At 40.2% G+C, this 19,323-nt stretch overlaps 1 protein-coding gene across 4 annotated transcripts in view; it reads right to left on the bottom strand.

The window, feature by feature from the left end:
• Nucleotides 1-6,615: 6,615 nt before the first annotated feature.
• satb1b (SATB homeobox 1b) overlaps nt 6,616-19,323 on the bottom strand; it is a 43,410-nt gene continuing 30,702 nt past the window's right edge. For 3 of the 4 annotated variants that reach the window (XM_079470078.1, XM_079470077.1, XM_079470079.1), the window contains 2 exons: nt 9,726-9,932; nt 6,692-7,385 (listed from right to left, as the gene is read on the bottom strand). In XM_079470078.1, coding sequence (XP_079326204.1) covers nt 6,825-7,385; nt 9,726-9,932 — 768 coding nt within the window. In that variant the 3' untranslated portion in view covers nt 6,692-6,824. Of the gene's footprint in view, nt 7,386-9,725; nt 9,933-19,323 lie in introns of all 4 variants that reach the window. The other variant, XM_079470076.1, reaches the window with a different exon arrangement.

Here is a 19,323-nt window from a genome sequence, read left to right as displayed (position 1 = left end):
GAAAACAGTTCTTAATAGCCACACGCAGATCTCAAGACAGAAAGCATATAGACAGCAATCTGCCTTAAACAAAACGCGTTTGTTCATAAATATCTACATACTGTACATACATCAACAATGTTTTGCTAATAATAGTAAGTGAATGATCATGACAGAAAGACAGAACTGTACTGGGTTTTAACTGTGAGCATCGTGAAGCTGAAGTGGTTTAACCAGAGGAAATTATTCACAATTTATCAGCTTTAATTTATCGGCTTAAATTGTATTATCGGCAACATAAAAATGACCATATATCGGCCGATGATTTATCGTGCATCCCTATTATAGTGTTTATTGCAACAATGACGCAATAATCAAACGCGAACTGAAATGCATTATTATGGCTATAATCCTACTTTAAAGCCACTCAAGTTTTAAGGCAGAATATCGAGCAAAGTGGACATGTATTTCATAACAACTCTTAGATGAGCGAAATACTTTTTAAAGCAAGAACGAGTCCACCACTTCCCGAGCAATTATTTCAAATTGAGCTGGAAACAAATCAAGGTAAATCAGTGGCAAAATAGAGATGCGTTCCGTTAGCATCCGTTAGCTGGCGTTCAATTAATGCAACAGCCCCACCCATAGCTGGTGAATTAGTCCTATTCATCTCAGTTAAAGCGTTGAGAGGTGATGCTTCACTTTAACTGCACCACACCATGGTTCATTTTCCTGCTAATCAGCATTTAGTGCTGTGAACATCCAGGTGTGAGACTACTGTTGCAAGTTAAAGCTGTTCCAAGTTTTCTACTTTCTCCCCTGAAATCAACCATTAATTAGTCACAAACATTTCCCCTCCATTTCTAATTGGCTTGTATTTGTCAAGATACAGTTAAAGACAACGTTTAATTAATTAAACATGAAAGTCACACCTTTCGGAGTGCTGAAGAATACAGATGTAACAGATTCTTTTATCCCTCCCAAATCCTGCGCCACCATCGGATTTGCTCAACTCTTTATCACATTAATTAGCACCTCAATCCTGTCCTTTTTGCAAATGAGGGTTAGGTGAGAGGTGCGAGTATAATGGCTTAAAATGCACACAGCTAACGAGTTATTCATCCTTCCACAGCTGTTTGCCTCATTCGCACACTTTTTTTGCTCTTTATTTATTTCATTTTGGGGGGGGGGCTTCCCGCTTTTACGTTCTTTTTCAATGTGGTTAGCTAGGTGTAAGTCGCTTACGGTCGGACCAAAACTGGTTCGCAGGCCGAAGTTGATTCAGGTGGGAGTTTGATTTGCTAAAACAGGTGCGAGATGCCTTGAAGTGTTACTTCAGTTGTCACATTAACCGAGTTAAAGAAGCAGAAAGAGTCGTTGGGCTTAAATGCTGTTTGATGCTATCGGCTTGCCTGTCGAGTTCCTCATTGTGTTAAAACACAGATCAGCGAATGTTTTTCTTAAGTAAAGCACTAATAAACAATCTCTAATGATTATTGAAGAGAATTAACTCACTTTTTTGGTGTAAGCTAAACGGGATTTTGACATAGACTTTAAAACGTATACCAGACGGTTGCATACATGGGAGCAAAAATGTTGAATGTACAAGAACGGCCAATATGTCTCTTGAATTTGAATGATTTCGCCTCCTTGAAAGGCAAACTCACTGGCAAGTTAACCAATGCAGTGCTAGTGCCGTTTAACCTGAAATTTTTGTCTTTAAAAACTGAGATCATCTCACAGGAATTCGTAAAAATTTTACGAGGTGGCTTATTCCTCGGAATTGTAACGTTGTGAATCGTACAAAAGTGTACGATTACTAGAAAACAAATCTGAAGCCCCGCCCCTGACACCAAATGGCACTAAATGTACAAATGACATCGTACAAATTCACGTCGTAAACTAGTAACGTTGTTGCCGTGATATTGTTTTGCATGTATCGTGTCCATGTCTAATGTGGCTGCATTTGATTTTTTTCAAGCGTTTGGAGGAAAACGGCACTTCACAACAGTGCTGACGGTAATTCAATTGTGTAACATGTCAGATTGTTGGAGGCGCTGCTGTTTTGGTCAAAAATAAGTGGAACCATCGATGTAAGTGCTTGCCAATGAGTGGTGTTGTTCATCCACGAGTTATTGCTTTAAAATGAATGCAGGTAGACAGGTATAGAAAAGGAAAATCAGTTCAATTAGTACTCCAGATAATAAGAGGCCCCTTCAGCTAAATTTCGTGAAAAGGAATAAGTGGACGCCTAGTGTTGTTTGGAGTATTTTACACGGCCTGAACCATTCCTGCTGAAAAATAATAAACCCGCGTTGGATCTTCGCCTTTGCTGAACGCACATGCTTTTGCACAGAGGGGTGCAGAATTGTCAGAGGAAGGAAAGATCGGATTTTTAACAAACTTCAAAAACTCACTAACACTTTCTACAGACATTTGTCTTTTTGGTTTTATTCGTCTGTGTAAAACACGCTGCCATAATGCCTGACGGGTGTTTGCTAGGGTGTTGCTATGCAGGACTTTTTTAAATCTCTAACCTTGAGCATGAGATACAGTGACGCTTGCTTTATCTAACACACCGAAACAACACTGCACACTTCTGTCATCTCAATGGACAGCATCATACATTCAGTTATTCACAGGAAAAGGCAAAGACAGCGTACAGTGTTTCTGAGAGATTAAAGACACAACTGGGGACACTGTAAAGCGGCTCCTGGCACTATACCATGCGGTTGCTTGGCAACATCTCAATTTAGCCGCAAAGTGGAGGTGTTTGAGATTGGCACTGATAAACATTGTGCATGATGATATCTTGATCTGCACCGACCTGCTTTGTAGAGGGTCATCTGCGCTTTGTTCCTGTTTTAATCCATCACCGAGGTTTACCACGGGATAAAACGCTGCCTTGCTGTACAATGACACCATTAAATTCAATTATTTTTTGTAAGGCGCTGAGTCTGGCCTGTGTTCATTGACCTGAGCAATGCTTGTTCAGTTAAGAGACCACAGGCTTGGAAATACAGAACCTGATCAGGAAACTACAGATATTATTTAGACATCAGACCACGGACTTGAATCTGTTTCACAGTGTTCATCTGAATCTGTTAAACGTCACATCTATCAACTTTGTTTGGCTTACAAATATTAATGTGCTTGCTGCATTGTGTGTGTAATAGTTTTATTGTGTCTATAATTACAAGTCAATTCAACGACTAAACTACCTTAGACATCTGGGAATACAGTGTCAAATAAAAAGCTTCAGAAGAACAAAAATCAATACTTTCATACAGGATTTAACAAAAGTGATGGTAACATCTCCTTCAGAGCTCATAAAATGAAGATCTGCGTTTCATTCTTTCAAATGTTATCTGGGGTAAAGTCAATGCATCATTCTTGAACGTCACTGAAAATGAGTTTAACAATGATACCGGAGAGATAACTTTACATAACGTAAGATAGAAAGCCACGTTTAAAGAATGAGGAAAGAAAAGAGGAAAACATGATTATCCATAAGGTCGTTCAAAGAAGTCACAGCCGAACCTGTAGACGGATGATTTCAGAATGTCTCATTCCCACACATTTTGATGCCAACAATTGATAACAACAGGGTTCATTTATGTAGCATTATAGCAGTCTTCTCAAGATGGAGTTTACGCTGACAGCTAAATGGCACAGAAAGGATTTTACCACGTTCCCGGTCAGGTTGACATTCTATGGCTCTGTTCCAAAATCTAGTAAGCTCCTGATTTAGCAGTGGTTCTCAACGGGGGGCTGTGGCCCAAAGGGGCCCCCGCTGACTTCCAAGGGGGCCTCAAAATGACTAATATTTTAAAATGAGACAAAATGAGCATTGAAAATCAAATAAAACAATATTTTTTATAATGAATACACATTTTCCGGTTAATGTCAAGCTCTAACATATTTTATCGAGTAGAAATTTTGAATTTTTACCAGTGGGAGGGGCGTTTGAAAACTGTTGAATACAATGAGGGCCTTTTAAGACAATTTTAAGACAAACGCAGTCCCTTAAGAAGATTTTGCTATTAAGGTCATTAATGATTATAAATAGGTTCAATATAAAACTCACGACCCCGTCCGAGGTCAGTTTTCGAAGAGATCGCTGTCATAATACAAATGTATTAGTGGTTCGACTGCGTTTTCGAGTCCTGAGTTATTCTTTAAGTACTAAATGAAGTATTCTTAAGTGTGACTTTGTTTAGAATGGCATACTACCCACATCTGTGTATCTATTCATTCAGCAGATGCTTTAATTCAAAGCGACCTACTAATAAGGGTTCATTGAATATTTACCTGAAAGCATATGTAAAGCAAACTCTTTCAATGCCGTATCCCACAATGCAATGCGCTCGACTTGCTCTTCAAAGGGCAGCAAATGACTCCGGACACCACCTGATAGCAAACATTCGAGTCGAGGGCCTGGATGTTATAAGGAATTTTATTAAACATTTTCATGAAGTTTTGATACCTGTCTGTGTACACATTGAAATATTAAACATCACAAACGTCTAAAGAAAAAAAACGTTTCACGTTATTTTCCGTCTCGACCGCCGTCAGTGCGACAGCAAAAGGTTGTGCTTAAATCAGCAAACAAATGGCAGAATTACATTAATGTATTTTAATGTGTTTCATATTTTACAGTTATGTACATGCTTGCAGTCTCTCTCCTGTCTCACTGTACAGCGTCTGCTTGAAAAGCAATGGCCTTTGTAGAAAACACAATTGATCTGCTTTTAAACAAAAGATGTCATACAACTTACCCTCATCCTGACGTCGGCTGTTTCGTCCCTTAAAATATTATTTTATCATCAGGCCTAAAAAACGCCCGTGGGATGATTCGGGTCACTAACGTTCTGCCTCCATATGGGCTTAAAGTCTGCGAGACGGATTTCCACATGTGGCTCTGAGCATCACCTGGAGTTCACCGAGAAGTCAACACACCTTCACAGCTTTGCACCTCCAATCCCTGCAGATCAGCTCGGCATCAGAGCATTAACACCTGCTGTCTATTTACCCTTAAACACGCTTATAATATGACTCCATCCAGCCTGGCACCCAGGAGAGATTCACTTATTAAGTACGTGAAGAAGCTCCCGGGTCGCCACGCCGTCATATTAACGCCAAGATTCCAGAGTACAATACAAACAGTTTAATTGTGTCATTAACAATCAGTAACCACTCCTAGTTAGAACATTTCTGCATAAAGAAACCAAGAAACACTTATAAAACAGTCAGTCGTAACAAAATATCTGGTGTTCTCATTGCAATAAACTCATAAAAAAAGAAACACTTCTTTTTATACATCATCTTTTTACAGGAATAGCTTTGAGTTGGATTGTTAACCGAAGGAAGACACATCGCAAACATCGATTTCACACAAATTGCATATGTTTTCATCTCTCTAAGGTGGTCTATAGGTTAGTCGCTTATTTGCATGATAGTAAAAATTGCATACAACATTAATTGTGAAGCTTGTAGCGTGAGTTGCTCGACAGAACAGCACTTTTTTAGGCAACTGTTAAAGCACATTTTTCCATTTAAAACGTTAAGACACTTCTGATTTTACTGCCCATCAAAATGACATTTATAAATAGAAAAAGATCGGTAAAATGAAAAGCGCCCCGTGACGGAACGCCATTCCATCAGGACCCCAAATAAATAATGCAGGACGATGGGCGTGATTCACATTTTCAGCTGTGGAAATCCGAGATATTACAGTGACCAAAGTTCTGCAAAGTAATCTAACATCGGCAGTGCCATATATAGTACAAGGCATTTGTTGGCATAGTTTCTTTAAGACTGTATAATTTTTTACAATTAATATATGTCTATATATATATATTTATATTTCCTCAAACCAAATAATAAGCTTGAGCCGCTTTTCCGGGTTCTACCTGGAGGTTATAGACATCCGGAGACGGAGCGAATCCTCTTTATTTCTGAGAGAATCTCTCATTAGCCAGCAGTGCTCGACTCGCTGCTTCACCATTAAGGCCTTTGTCATCTCCTCTTCCCAAATTCATGCATTTATAACAAAATCCAGTTAACATCACATACGTAAACATCAAAGTCTATCAAACGCCATTGACTTTCCTTTTTTTTTTAAATCAGTAGCTCGAAATCAGTGTAAAAACAACAGACAAGAAGTGCAGTCAGCAATGGTCCACAGCAACGTACTGCTGATTTAAAGGAATAGTTACCAAAATAAAATTCACTCACGATTTACTGACCTTCGTGTCATTCTAAACACTCTCTTCTTCTACAACAAAAGGTAATTTTTAAAGAATATCGTGGCTGTTTTTTGTACACTTAAAGTGAATGGGGACTGGGGCTGTCATGCTGCAAATAGAAAAGACTATAAACTAATCATGAAACAGTCAACGCAGCTTGTGTGCTATAAACTTACAAAAGCTTTTATGGACCGCCTTTGATGTCTTTTGGGGTTTCCAGTAGAGGTCGTTGTCCCCGGTCCCCATTCACTTTCATTATATGAAAAAACAGCTATTTTCTATGTTGCTCCACAAAAGAAAGCAAGTCTGGTTTAGAAAAACAAGGGTGAGTAAATGATGAGGAAATTTTCATGTTTCTGTAAACTGTTCCTTCTGCAAAGTTTTTTTTACATGGTTTAGTTGTGCAGATTATTGAAATGATGCATGAGTCTTTACAGTGAAATAATACACGCTTTACAAAACTGTGGGAGTGAATTACCTTTGTATTATTCAGTCTTGTGTAAAAAGTCTTACAGTTTCGCCCATGGCACACACACAGAGTCAAAGAGAACAAGAGAGAGATACTAGAATCAAATTCGAAGGTCCGCGAGGCCAGTTTTACTCTTTAGCCTCCTGCTCAGTTTGGGCCTGACAGGGAACGTGCGCTTGGGCCGCCATGTGCTCTTCGATTTTAATGGAGAACATGGTGCTGTTGGTCTGCACGCTTTCATCCAGCTCCGTGAGAAGCTCGCCCTCTTTGAAGTCCGTTAGGCCCTCGTCCTTGTTGTTGTTGTTGGAGGGGAAGCCGATGGGCGGCTCTTTCAGCTTGCCGGCGTGGTTGACGTAGAAACGCTGGTTCTGGAAGAACTTAATGATGGTGTGTTTGGGCAGGTCGAGCTGTGCGGAGAGAGTGTGGATGGCCTCCTCGTCCGGATACATCCCAACGTCCTGGATGAAGCTCTGCAGGATGCCCAGCGCCTCCATGGAGATGCGGTTGCCCTGGCGACTCTTGCTCCGGTTGTCGTCCTCGGTCTCTGCGGGCGAGGCTGTGGAGGGCTGTCTCGGGGGCAGCCGTGGTCCTGTCTGCTGCTGTTGCAAGGGCTGCTGGGATAGAGGAGTCTGAGAGAGGTGTGGAAGGGACAGAGGAGTCTGGAGCTGAGAGGTGGGCTGTTGATGAGTCTGACAGAAGCAGAAAAAGAGAAACATACTGCATGTCAAAAATATATCAAAGCTTAATATTCAGAAATATTCAGTTCCTCTGAAAAGCTATAAAAATACTGATTAGTAAATTTGACTGATGCTATAAATTTGCTCAGGACCATCAGTTTGTCCAACTGAGGAAAGATGCTAATAGCCTTGCAATTAAAAGTCAATTTTAAGTTTGAATGTATATGTCATTTTTATAATCAAGACTTGTGTCTCTGATGTTTGTTTTAATACATATTAACTGTATCGCAAAACATCTGTAAAATATTTATACAGAAATGCATTTGAATTGAATTAATTTCCAGATTAGGGCTGTCAAATGAATAATAGTGATAAATCGCATCCAGAATAAAAGTTTGTGTTTACATAATACAAGTCTGTGTACTGTGCATATTATTTTCTATTTATGAAAAACATACACGTGCATGCATATGTTTAAGAAAAATATAAAACTGAATAAACATTTATATAGTGCATCATTTGAATGAGTGGTAAATATAAATAAATACATGCAAATATTTCCTAAATGTGTGTTTATGAATATAAAATCAATATGCACAGCTCACAGACGTACTGTTTATTATATAAACACAAACTTTTATCCTGGAAGCCATTAATCACGATTATTCATTTGACAGCTTGTAGTTAATATGATATTTTACATATGTTTCACCATTTAAGATTTTAACTTGCATGTAAGAGAATGTAAAGTGGCTTTGGCACTGAAGCCAGACTTATTTCTAGTTTTTTGTTTGTGCCCATCAAGTTTCAAAAAGAGGAAAATAAATCATTCAAAAATAAAAAGACAACCATTCAATCTGCTTTAATAATTTGCAAATATAATCTCATGTATATAACTAAATAGGCATATCATATTTTATTTATTCATTAACTTATTACAATCAAGATGAGTCGCAGTACTTGGATGAGCGGTGTGTTATCAGTTTCCGGGGGTTGTTATTGACGAACAACATTCCTCACAGTGTTGCCCGATCAGAATCAAGTATTCCAGAGTGTATTTAATTCACTGAATTACCCACCAACAATAAGTACCATATGACTATTTGCAATTGAGTTCTTTGCTAAATAACTAGTGTGATAAATTTCGTTACGAAATTAAAAGCGATGCATATAATATCATTTATAAAAAAGATTTGGGGTTATCCGGAGACGTCAGAGCCTCACCTGCTTAATGCAGGAAGGTTTCATCAGAATATTCGCACAGAAAACACAGGTCTGATGATTGCTTATCAAGCTCTATTCAAATACCATCACTCGACGGAGTAAATAAAAACTGCGAGAGATTCATTCTGAGCGCTATCGGTGTCTGCGTGCCGACCACTTTCACATCGCTGTAAACATAGGACACATTAGCTCTGAAATGTGCCATTGTTTGTGAGTTTAGGGCATTGTAGCAAACGCAATGTTTTTTCCTGGGACATTCCCAATAGAACCAGCATCTCATGATAACATTTCAGCATTCGGTTTCCAGATAACATTTCAAAGACGCTGGAACACAATAGACAGACTGAAACCAAACATGAGCATGTTATTTATGTGTGCTTTAAATGAAAATGAACTACACTTATTGATTTAAAGGGTTGACCCTGAATCTGTTCCCGTCAAAACATTGATGTTGAACGCTGAACATTGATGTTGAACGCTCACAAGGTTTTTAAAAACATAACAGTTTAACTCTGATGTTCATGCTAGCCTTTAACCATAGTAAAGTGACTGTATGGCAAGGCTTCCTTTGGCAATTGCTTTATTATTCCAAACTAGTTCGCGTTTGAGACTCAGATCTTTCAAGCGTCCCCAGCCGTGAGCAGATCTCATTGCCTTAAGTGGTGAAAATATAAGCGACACAATGTTTTTCCTCACCGCATGCTATTTTCTTGGATTGACCATATGTTTGCGAGTAAACAAAATAATATACGATCAAATATGCATCTGTAACCGGAAGAACTTGGGGGATTTTTATGATTAAATATGGATTCTGAATAGTGACGAATTTATCGAAATAGCCAGATGTCCGTAATATCTAAACACAGACGAATGATGCTGCTAATGACTGTTTCGCTCACGCAGCGAGAGACAGAGGCGTTAAGAGAGACATTTACAAAGTCACACAACGCCCCAAAACCTCAAATGATCGAGATTTCGTTTGCGAAAAACAATTGCACAAGTTTGATAATTTTAACTGTGTTTAAAAGATCAGAGTCGTTACTATTCATTACATGATTAGTTTGAAAGGTTTTTGTTTTTAATCATTCCGTTCGTTCATATTTTTATGGTCGTGTGTGCGACACTGACCTGCAGAGGGTCCGTGGGCACGTGCATCAGGTGCGGGGGTCTGTCCATGTGATGCTGGTGTCCTCCGTTGCTTTCCTGCTCGTATATGGTGTCACGTTCCGACTGCGACAAACTGAGGAATCGGCGGATCATGGAGAGGTTCTCCCAGAGCGTCCGGTTCTCCGGAGATGGATCTTCTTTCCAGCGCAGGAGTTCACAAAGCCAACCCTGCAAGACACATGCTAGTCAGATAAAGAACGTACACTGTACAAAACCGGTTTTAGAGTACATTCAGTCTAATACACCGGTCACTGTTATAAACATTTTGTCATCGTTTGATCATCCTGAAGTCATTTATAAACGGAACATAAATGGACTCTTTTATCAGAAGAAGATATTTTGAGAAATGTCCCGGTGGTTTAGTGTTCATACAATAGAAATCGAGTCAACGTTCTTCAGAATATCTTCTTTTGTGTTCTGCAGACGAAGTCATTCGTACAGGTTTCGGAATGACATGAGGATGAATGAATGATGAAACCATTTCTATTTCTGGGTAAACTATCCCTTTAATTTACTGTTTGCTGGAATAATTATATGTAAATTTGTAAAATAACATAAATTGAAATTTTTGAGAAATACTTGAATGCCAGCATATTAAAGGTTTTAAATAAAGCAGGGCGTTTTACAGATCCTACCGCATACGGTCTTCACGAGAAGCGCGAAACCAAAAACAGACTTTATTTCTCAAGATAGGTGTCTGCCTGAACATCTCGCAGCTTTTTCACAGCTCTTTACCAATGATCTCATTGTCAGGTAGATCATTAAAACCTTACCACAATCATTTAACTAACTTGCCTTCCCTTCTTAAAACAGGGCTTCCCACAGTAGGGCTCAGGACCCCCCAGGCCACGAGGGTGGGGTCCCAAGATGATTTCCAGAAATCGTTTTTTTAATTAGGAATAGCGTGTTTAATCAATAAGTTTAACAAAAATGCGATCATTTAAAAATAAAAACATGCAAATAAAAAGCCATTGAAATGTCCTCCCCCTCGATTGTGACCCCTGAGGTGATTACATCACATTGGCAACCGCATTAGGTTAGATGCAGAAAGTCAATGTTTGTATACTTTACCCACCTCCGAGGATAGCGGGGTCCAATAATGTGGGAGGTCTTGTCTCAACAGAACGGGCTTCAATGATCAAAATATTTCATAAATGCACCATATATGAAGAAATGCTATATAAAAACACCATAACACTATACAGTAATGCTGTAGTATCAAAATTGGCAACACTAGTATGAAACTTAACTTGTATTGGTGTTTTTAGACATTACAGGAAAGTTTTCGGGGAAAAAACAGACAGAAAGAGTCAATAAAGCCGAGCTGTGAGCTCTACTGTGTGTTCCTGGCACACTTACAAAAGAGATGCTGTAATCTCCAGACCAGTGTGTGGCAGCACCTTTCCACAGGATTACACAACACACACGCACACAAAACACACACACACACAGAGCAGGAGCCAGAGCGCTGCATGACAGAGATAACTCAGCGTTTCTCTCGTCCCTCGTCTCTGCTCCTCCCAAAAGCCACGTAAAGCCCAGGAGAGAGAGAGAGACAGACAAACTCATCACAGCTCACCTTGTTCTTCTGCCACCTTTATTGTCGCTCTGTTTTATTTGCATGTGTGGGGATTTGAGTCTCGCTCCCGCTATGATGTCTGCAGTTCAAACACACACACACACATACACCTTATCATAGCCATTAACCACACTATCACAAAATAATCCTCAATCAAACATCTGCAAACGCAGAGCGGATAAAACCACAAACAAATCCCACCGCACGCCAAACACACGCATCCACAACACAACGTCAACGTGCGGCCCAACTCGTATGAAGTCAACAGAGGTATTAGCGTTAATGCATTATACAACAAAATAAAACAATAAACTATTTTGGGTTGCTCACGAAGCGCATCAGAAACAATGTTCTCAGACAGTGCAATGCTCTCTGGGCCTGGAGGACCTGAAAACGCATTTGTCCAATTGCATTTCTTCCACTGTCTTGTCATGCACAGAACGCGTTAGGAGACTGTCGGCCGGGATGTGAGGATGCTCCTGGATTCTTTAGACAAATTTACTACACAAGGATCGTACCGATGTTCATAAAACCTACGCAGTACTGTTACAGTAACGTAACGTTTTATTGCTTTTTATTCATTTTCTCATGTAGGTTTCATCATTATTGGTAAATTAAGTGCAATTTGTTTCACTTAAAAAAACTCTTCTTTAGGTACTATTATACATCTTAAAAATAAATGTTATTGTCAAGAATGAGTCACGTTGTAGCGTTTTTTAAAAGATGAAAGCCATAACTTTTGCCTCTCTATGGGCATCTCCGTGAAACATTTATATACATGAAAATACTTACAGAGCAATAATATTGACATTGACAGCCATATGATTATATCGGGCTTAAAAAGACACTGATTGTTTATGTACTCGCTCGAGTATATCTTTAACCAAAAGTTTACAGATTGCAACTTTGTCTCATTTCTTTTCTTTTGATGTTAAGATGAAATCCGCCCCAACCATGTAAGATTCACCCTGATTCAAGTCCAACAAGGCAATCAAACCCATTTGTTTGGTCGGTGGCCGGGTCGAAAGGTCCCGGACGAGAGTGCCCACCAGAGCATCATTGTGTCACGAGTATTAATAGCGTTGGGCATTCTGATAAAAATATTTCTCTTGCGCACAATGCCTGAATTCATGCGTGAGATGCGCTCAAGTAAGCTGGACAGCGTGTGTCTATGAGCGCGAGGGCCGAACGGTCACAAGCTGCCAATGAGAGCATCACAGGACGTTACTGTGAGAGAACAGTGTGTTGTTTATGCCCCTCGCCCTGACCGAGATGCCAGCAAGCACATTCATAAACTTGAGATTGAGTTCACATACAAGCAATCACGTGGCACCTTCTACACCTCTCGTTCGGTTCTTTAGGGCCCTCTGGTCACCATCATAACATACGGCTTCATTACCTTACAGTTCACTTTTAAGATAAAACATTTTTTAATAAAAGGTTGAACGAGAAGTGCCCCAACTTTCACAGATCATAGGATGTGGGCAGTGTTGCAGTAACGAAAATCCATCTACGTCATTCGAACACTTGACAGACTTGATTTTCTTAATCTTGCATGTAAAGTGAGACGCAGAATGTTATCAGATGAGCCGCCGCGGTTTCCAGGTCAGCGCTCTGCCCTCTACACAACGCCTGTTTGCTTATCAGTCATCACATCACCGGCTGCGTGTCTCAAACAAGTCAGCAAGTTTCTCGACAGATACGGCCCTCATAGACCTGCATAAAACCAACACGCAAACTCTCGGTCCGTCGCTCGCCCGTCAAAACCCAAGCCTGGGGTCAGCTGTTAATGCACGATTCTTTCCATTTCCCCCTTTTGGATTGTGTTTACATAAAGATGCTAATCCATTGTTATGGCTTCGGTCTTGAGCGAATCGAAGTGTAACACAAAAGCTAGAAACAAACATCTTGATGTCAGGCAGAGGGCTGCGGCGTTTCACAAACAAAAGCATCATTGTTCGCCGCTCCACCGCCCCTTCTGAAACTGGCACGGAGTCAGCTCTGGCAGACAGTGTCACGCAGATCAATTCAAAAGATAATACAGTATGTTCAAACCTGTTTTTCGCCTGCGAGCGGGGCCTTCGAACAAACGTGTGTGGATGTACGAGCAAAGGAATTGGAGCCGCCACGTGCGCGTCAAGTCCATCTGTCGGCTGAAATATATTAATGCGCTCGTGCAGCATATGTGAATCTTCTGCAACAATAAGCAAAAAAAAAAAAGGGGGCCAAAAATAGGCAGAGAACGGACTGCCTTTTTGGATATCTTGCTATGCAAATAAAGCAGCTCCCAGTATTATTCAAATGCTCTTGGCAGGCCAGAAGAGAAAAGCAGGCCAGTGCCCCAGATGAACCTTTCCCAAACATGTGAGAGACCCACAGATGCCGTCAAGCAAACAAAAATCTACCGCCTCAACCAGCATCATCTGATAGACATGACGGCCGATCTTCCATCCTTACTAGAGCATTAAAACAAGATTCTCTGCTGAAGCTTATTTTTGTACTTACCAACTATTTGAGTAAATTGATTCCTAAATGATTAAACAATTACTTTGCATCATTATTTGAAATATTAATAGAAATCTCTCTGACATGCCTACAGTATTTTATAAACATAACAAAGTATTTCTTCCATGTACAAATATGTATCTACTTGACATCCTGTATATTTTATGAAAACATTTTAACGAATGAAAGACTTCTATTAACATGTCTGAGTGATGCTGCAAATTAATCGTTGAAGCAATTTATCAGCCTTTAAATGCCTTAGAAAAGTCTAATTCGGTAAAAAGGAAGAATGATATAAGGACGAATATTAGGTGTTCGATATTGTGAATATTAGATCAGTCCTATAGAGAGGGAAGTTATAAATATTGCTTACGTGTGTGATGTGTTTGGTCTTGTCTCGTGTCATTGCAACGTGAATGTACATCGCTGTTTAGGCCTCAGGGACTAATAACGTCTGTCTGTTATCTATTTATCTATCTATGTAGAAATCTCGCTGTTCAGAGAGCTGCTCTGCGTAGAACCTGATAAGCAACATAAATGATTCACACCATCTCTATGTGGCCTGTGAACATTTCGGTCATCAGACAATGGCGTCAACAAGTAAAGTAAAGTTTAAATAGAGCAAACCACTGCTTGTATAACAAACACATTTGGTACATCACCTAAAAATAGGACTTAGTTTGAATTGTCACGGTGAAATATTAAAAAATATTATAGATATTTACTAAATATCTTTATCAGAGCTTAACCGACAACATCTGTGGCAAAACAAAACACATCGTTGTATGACATCAACTCTAGAAAGAAGCGGAAGAACCGGATTTATTTCATGGCCTGTAGCTGGGTCAACATTTTCAATAAAGCTGAGAAAAGAAACGGGATGCAACGGAGCAGAATGCAGTAAGGTTTAAGTAGGTTGATCCTAACATAATTCAAACAATGAGCAGCGAGACTGCGAGGGGCCCGGCGCACACGCGCAAACCTATGAGAAGCGCTAGTCCATCAATTACAAGCGTGTGATTGAGATTTAATTCAAAGCTGGGGTTTAATTGCTAATATCAGAGAGTAATTAAGCAGATAAATCATGCCTGATCTTATTGAATTATAGATTAAAACTGCATAAAACCTGCAAATTGTACATGTCAGCTCCAACAGCACTCCGAATTAACACACAAGTTTGTTTTGAAACGGTGAAAATATATCAAGTCATTAACTTTAATGACAGAGACTTTCACGCAGGGAGAAAAGTTTTGACGGATGTTCGGCGAATGCAACGCAGGGGTCAGAGTTTGATTCAGGTTGATTCTAATAACTGAAGAGTGGGCGGATGTTATTTTTGGGATACAAAACCATTTAATTACAGGGATCGAGACACACTTTGCTCTGAAGTTAATAACACATTTTTATACATTTAAACATTTACCAGAAATGTACTGAAGCTATTAAAACAAGAGATTTATTTTGATATGCCTATTCAATGTTCCTAATTGATATTCAATGTCCTTATCTTCATCAGCGAGCAGGTGTCCCAATTAAAAAAAATCTAGTCTGTAAATACCCTTTTATTAACTTTAATATTAAATGTACGATTCATGCATTAACTTAAGTTACCAGCTATATTAAGATGGAAGCTATAGACGGTTTCAACGGCAACAACTTTAACAAACCGGTATGTGGCCCCAACATAATATAATTTCATTATAATTATATTATTTTATATTATAGTGTTATATTATAACCAAAAATAGACCGGAAGTTAACTTCGGGCCAGTCGCATGCCCTTTGAACCGTTTGTCAAATGATCTTTGTTGTCTTGAGCAATAAAGTTTCGATGGTTGGCATCTTAAGCTCAAGTGATTTCTTTCTAAGGTAGATGAGATCAGGTCAGGATGTGATTTATGGTTACCCGTGGAATAGCATTTAAAACACAATTGAAAAATGTTTTCAGAACTCAATTCTTAGCCTTATCTGTCTTTAAACAGTGATTTTCTTTTTATCTCCTTTTGGCCCGCCACCATTATTTCATTATTTCCCGATCTTCTATCTAATCGTGGCACAAGCACAGCTGTACTATTTAAAAAAAAAAAGATTAAACATTTTATTTATGGCTATTCAATAACACTTCCCGAATACTTTAGTTAATAAAAGAATCGAATAAAATTGAAGTTAATAAAAGCGTGACTGCAGACTTCATTCTTCTTGGATACATGCGTGATGTTATATGTTAGGTGACAGTTAAGTTCTTGAATATACTGTACATGCTAAACATACTTTGTTGATATCCTAAAAGTTGAAATGAAAAAACGTTGAAACTACGAGTCTGTTTGATGGTCACGTGCCTGAATACGGGACGTAGCGCGTCTGCCGTGGGGTGGCGGAGTGGCGTCTGTGGCAGCCATTGGCAGCAATTTAATTGAAATATTCCGCAGCGAGTGTCAGATACAAGCAGAATGGTAATTATGACAGATCTGATTAAACGGGCGAGTCGGGGGCCGGGCGAGGCGGCTCCGGGCTGCAGGTGCGACCTTGTGCATTCCTGCGTGTGTAAATAAAATTAATTACAAGCATGGGGGCGCGCGGCGCGTGACACTGCTACGTGCGGGGAGTCCCGCGGGGGGGACCCTAATGGAATATTTTCCCGGAGTCTAATAATACAGTTGGTATTGACTTGAGGTAATTAGGGGGATCATTAAAGCTGCTTTTCCCGGAGTATTTGCCTGCCTGATCAGATTAGCGAGAATGGGCCTCAGAACAAGCCCTGTGTGGTCTGATCGAGCAGAGAGCGAGAGTACGGGCCACCTCTAACAATACCTCACCAAACACCAGAGCGAGAGAGACACCGCGAGACAGAGAGAGAGTGTGTATAACCCTCCTCTAGCAACAACAGACAGAAAGAAAAAGGGAGAGTGTGTCTGATGTGAGTGAGAGAGGACAACCTCTAACAAACAATACCGTAACAACACAAGAGTGAGAGAGACAGAGAGAGAGAGAGAGAGAGATTGTACAGACAACCCCTAGCAATAAAGAACAGCCCAAAAGTGAATGTGAGTGAGAGACACATAGTGAATGAGTGTGAGAGAGAGACATAGTGAGTGAGTGAGTGAGTGAGTGAGTGAGTGAGTGAGTGAGAGAGAGAGAGAGAGAGAGAGAGAGAGAGAGAGAGAGACTTACTGTAGTGAGTGAGAGAGTGAGTGACACATAGTGAGTTAGTGAGAGAGAGAGAGAGAGAGAGAGAGACAGAGAGAGAGAGAGAGAGAGAGAGAGAGAGAGAGAGATACTGTAGTGAGTGAGAGAGTGAGTGACACATAGTGAGTTAGTGAGAGAGAGAGAGAGAGAGAGAGAGAGAGAGAGAGAGAGAGAGGAGAGAGAGAGAGAGAGAGAGAGAGAGAGAGAGAGAGAGAGAGAGAGAGAGAGAGTGAGTGAGTGACATACTGTAGTGAGTGAGAGAGTGAGTGACACATAGTGAGTTAGTGAGAGAGAGAGAGAGAGAGAGAGAGTGAGTGAAAGAGTTACACGTAGTTAGTGAGTGAGTGACACATAGTGAGTTAGTGAGAGAGAGAAACATACTGTAGTGAGTGAGAGAGTGAGTGACACATAGTGAGTTAGTGAGAGAGAGAGAGAGAGAGAGAGAGAGAGAGAGAGACATACTGTAGTGAGTGAGAGAGTGAGTGAGACATAGTGAGTTAGTGAGAGAGAGACAGAGAGAGAGAGAGAGAGAGAGAGAGACATACTGTAGTGAGTGAGAGAGTGAGTGAGACATAGTGAGTTAGTGAGAGAGAGAGAGAGAGAGAGAGAGAGAGAGAGAGAGAGAGAGAGAGAGAGAGAGAGTGAGTGACTTATTTACATGAGAAAGTGAAAGAGAGAGAGTACAGACCACCTCTAATATTACCTAAGCAACATAAGACAGAAGGAGAGAAAAGATTAATGGATGAAGAGCGAGAGATGATGTCAAGTGTGTTGTGGTCATTGGGGTGGGGGTGTAACAACAAACAAGAAGCGAATTCCTCTGTCCATTAAACGACAAGAAAAAGCGTTCTTCTCTGAGAGAGCTCTGGCTGTTGTGTGATAAATCAAACGCAAAATTAATTTCTCAGACATCTGGGTCTCCGGTTCAGGAATATTGTGTCTTTAATAATACAGGGGAACTGCAGCTGTTTCCCAGGCAACCTAATAACCCGGCAGCCAGATAAATAAATAAATCAATTAATAAACAGTCATGGCCTTATTTCTGCTCTCAGAGGCACGGTGCTCCCATCTGCCTCGCTCGAGCCCCTGGGAGGCGGACGAATTTATAACCATAAACAAACAACTTTTCAAAATGAAGCGCCATAATGAAAAATATATATTCTGTGTAAAATTATAGGGGTGCTGGCATACCAAGCAAGGAATGGATCGTCCCTATACAGTAGAAGCGTAATTTCATTTGCATCCAGCTTTGGGGTTCACGTTTCTTAATGAAAGCAAATACAGATGCGCGGCAGACGATACGTCTAGACCTGCCCGGTAAATACAGGCCAAATAAATGCAATTTAGGTGCGGAGGGGGAACACAACGAGACCACACCTGCTACTCAAACACGCTGATGCTGCGATAAGCCCTATTAAAATGATTCAGTGATGCATTTCCTGTTAAAACAGGAAATTAAGGCGGGTTGGGTATTAGGACAGTAAAATGTTGATGCCCTTGGGGTACGAGATCCAATTGTGCTTTAAAAAGTTTACATAGGCCTTGTGGGAATCCACGAGCGTTTATTTCGCGTTCTGGGAAATATGCGATGTATTATGTGTAACTTCTGAAGGGCAAGTGAGATGTTTACAATATTTCCCAAAAGGCAAAATTACAACAATTTACGCACATATCATCCTGTTGAAAAGTTTACATTCCCTTAATGCTCTTAAATGTATCGTGTTGCCTTCTCGAGCTTTGAAAAATGTTCTGCAGGCTTTTGTTAAAGCTGCGAGTTCCTCAGTTGTCATCGGTGATAAAAGCTGCACACTGATATCACACACTGATATCACGTCACTGTTCTCCGGACTGTCAAATAACATACAAACAGTCATCCACACATTACTTAGATTATATTTTCGGTGCATTAAATGAAGCAAGCGGATGTTTATGTGCCCAGACATATTCCCTCATAAAATCAAAAATCTAAAACAGAAACTTTAATCTCCAAATGTCAAATATCAGCCATCGCTTGGTCAATATCGGTTTATCGACACATCAAATGTTACAATTTCTTATCGATTTGATATCCGTTTTCTTACACCTTACTCGTTTTTAATCTCTCCTTCATTCTTCTCAACTCACTGTTACCCCCCCAGAGATGGACGAGCCAGGCACTCGGTGACAGATGCGTGCATCCTCCTCTACCCCCTCTCATACACACACCGGCCTATCGCCTGCCCCCCCTCTACTGCTGCAGATCACCGACATTCTGTCTCATTAGAGCCCTGCTAATTACCACAGCCTCTT

This window comes from Barbatula barbatula (genome assembly GCF_947034865.1).
Source record: "Barbatula barbatula genome assembly, chromosome: 12".
NCBI classification, from domain to species: Eukaryota; Metazoa; Chordata; class Actinopteri; order Cypriniformes; family Nemacheilidae; genus Barbatula; species Barbatula barbatula.
Note: the sequence above shows the minus strand (reverse complement) of the source record. Positions and strands in the feature narration are given on the sequence as shown.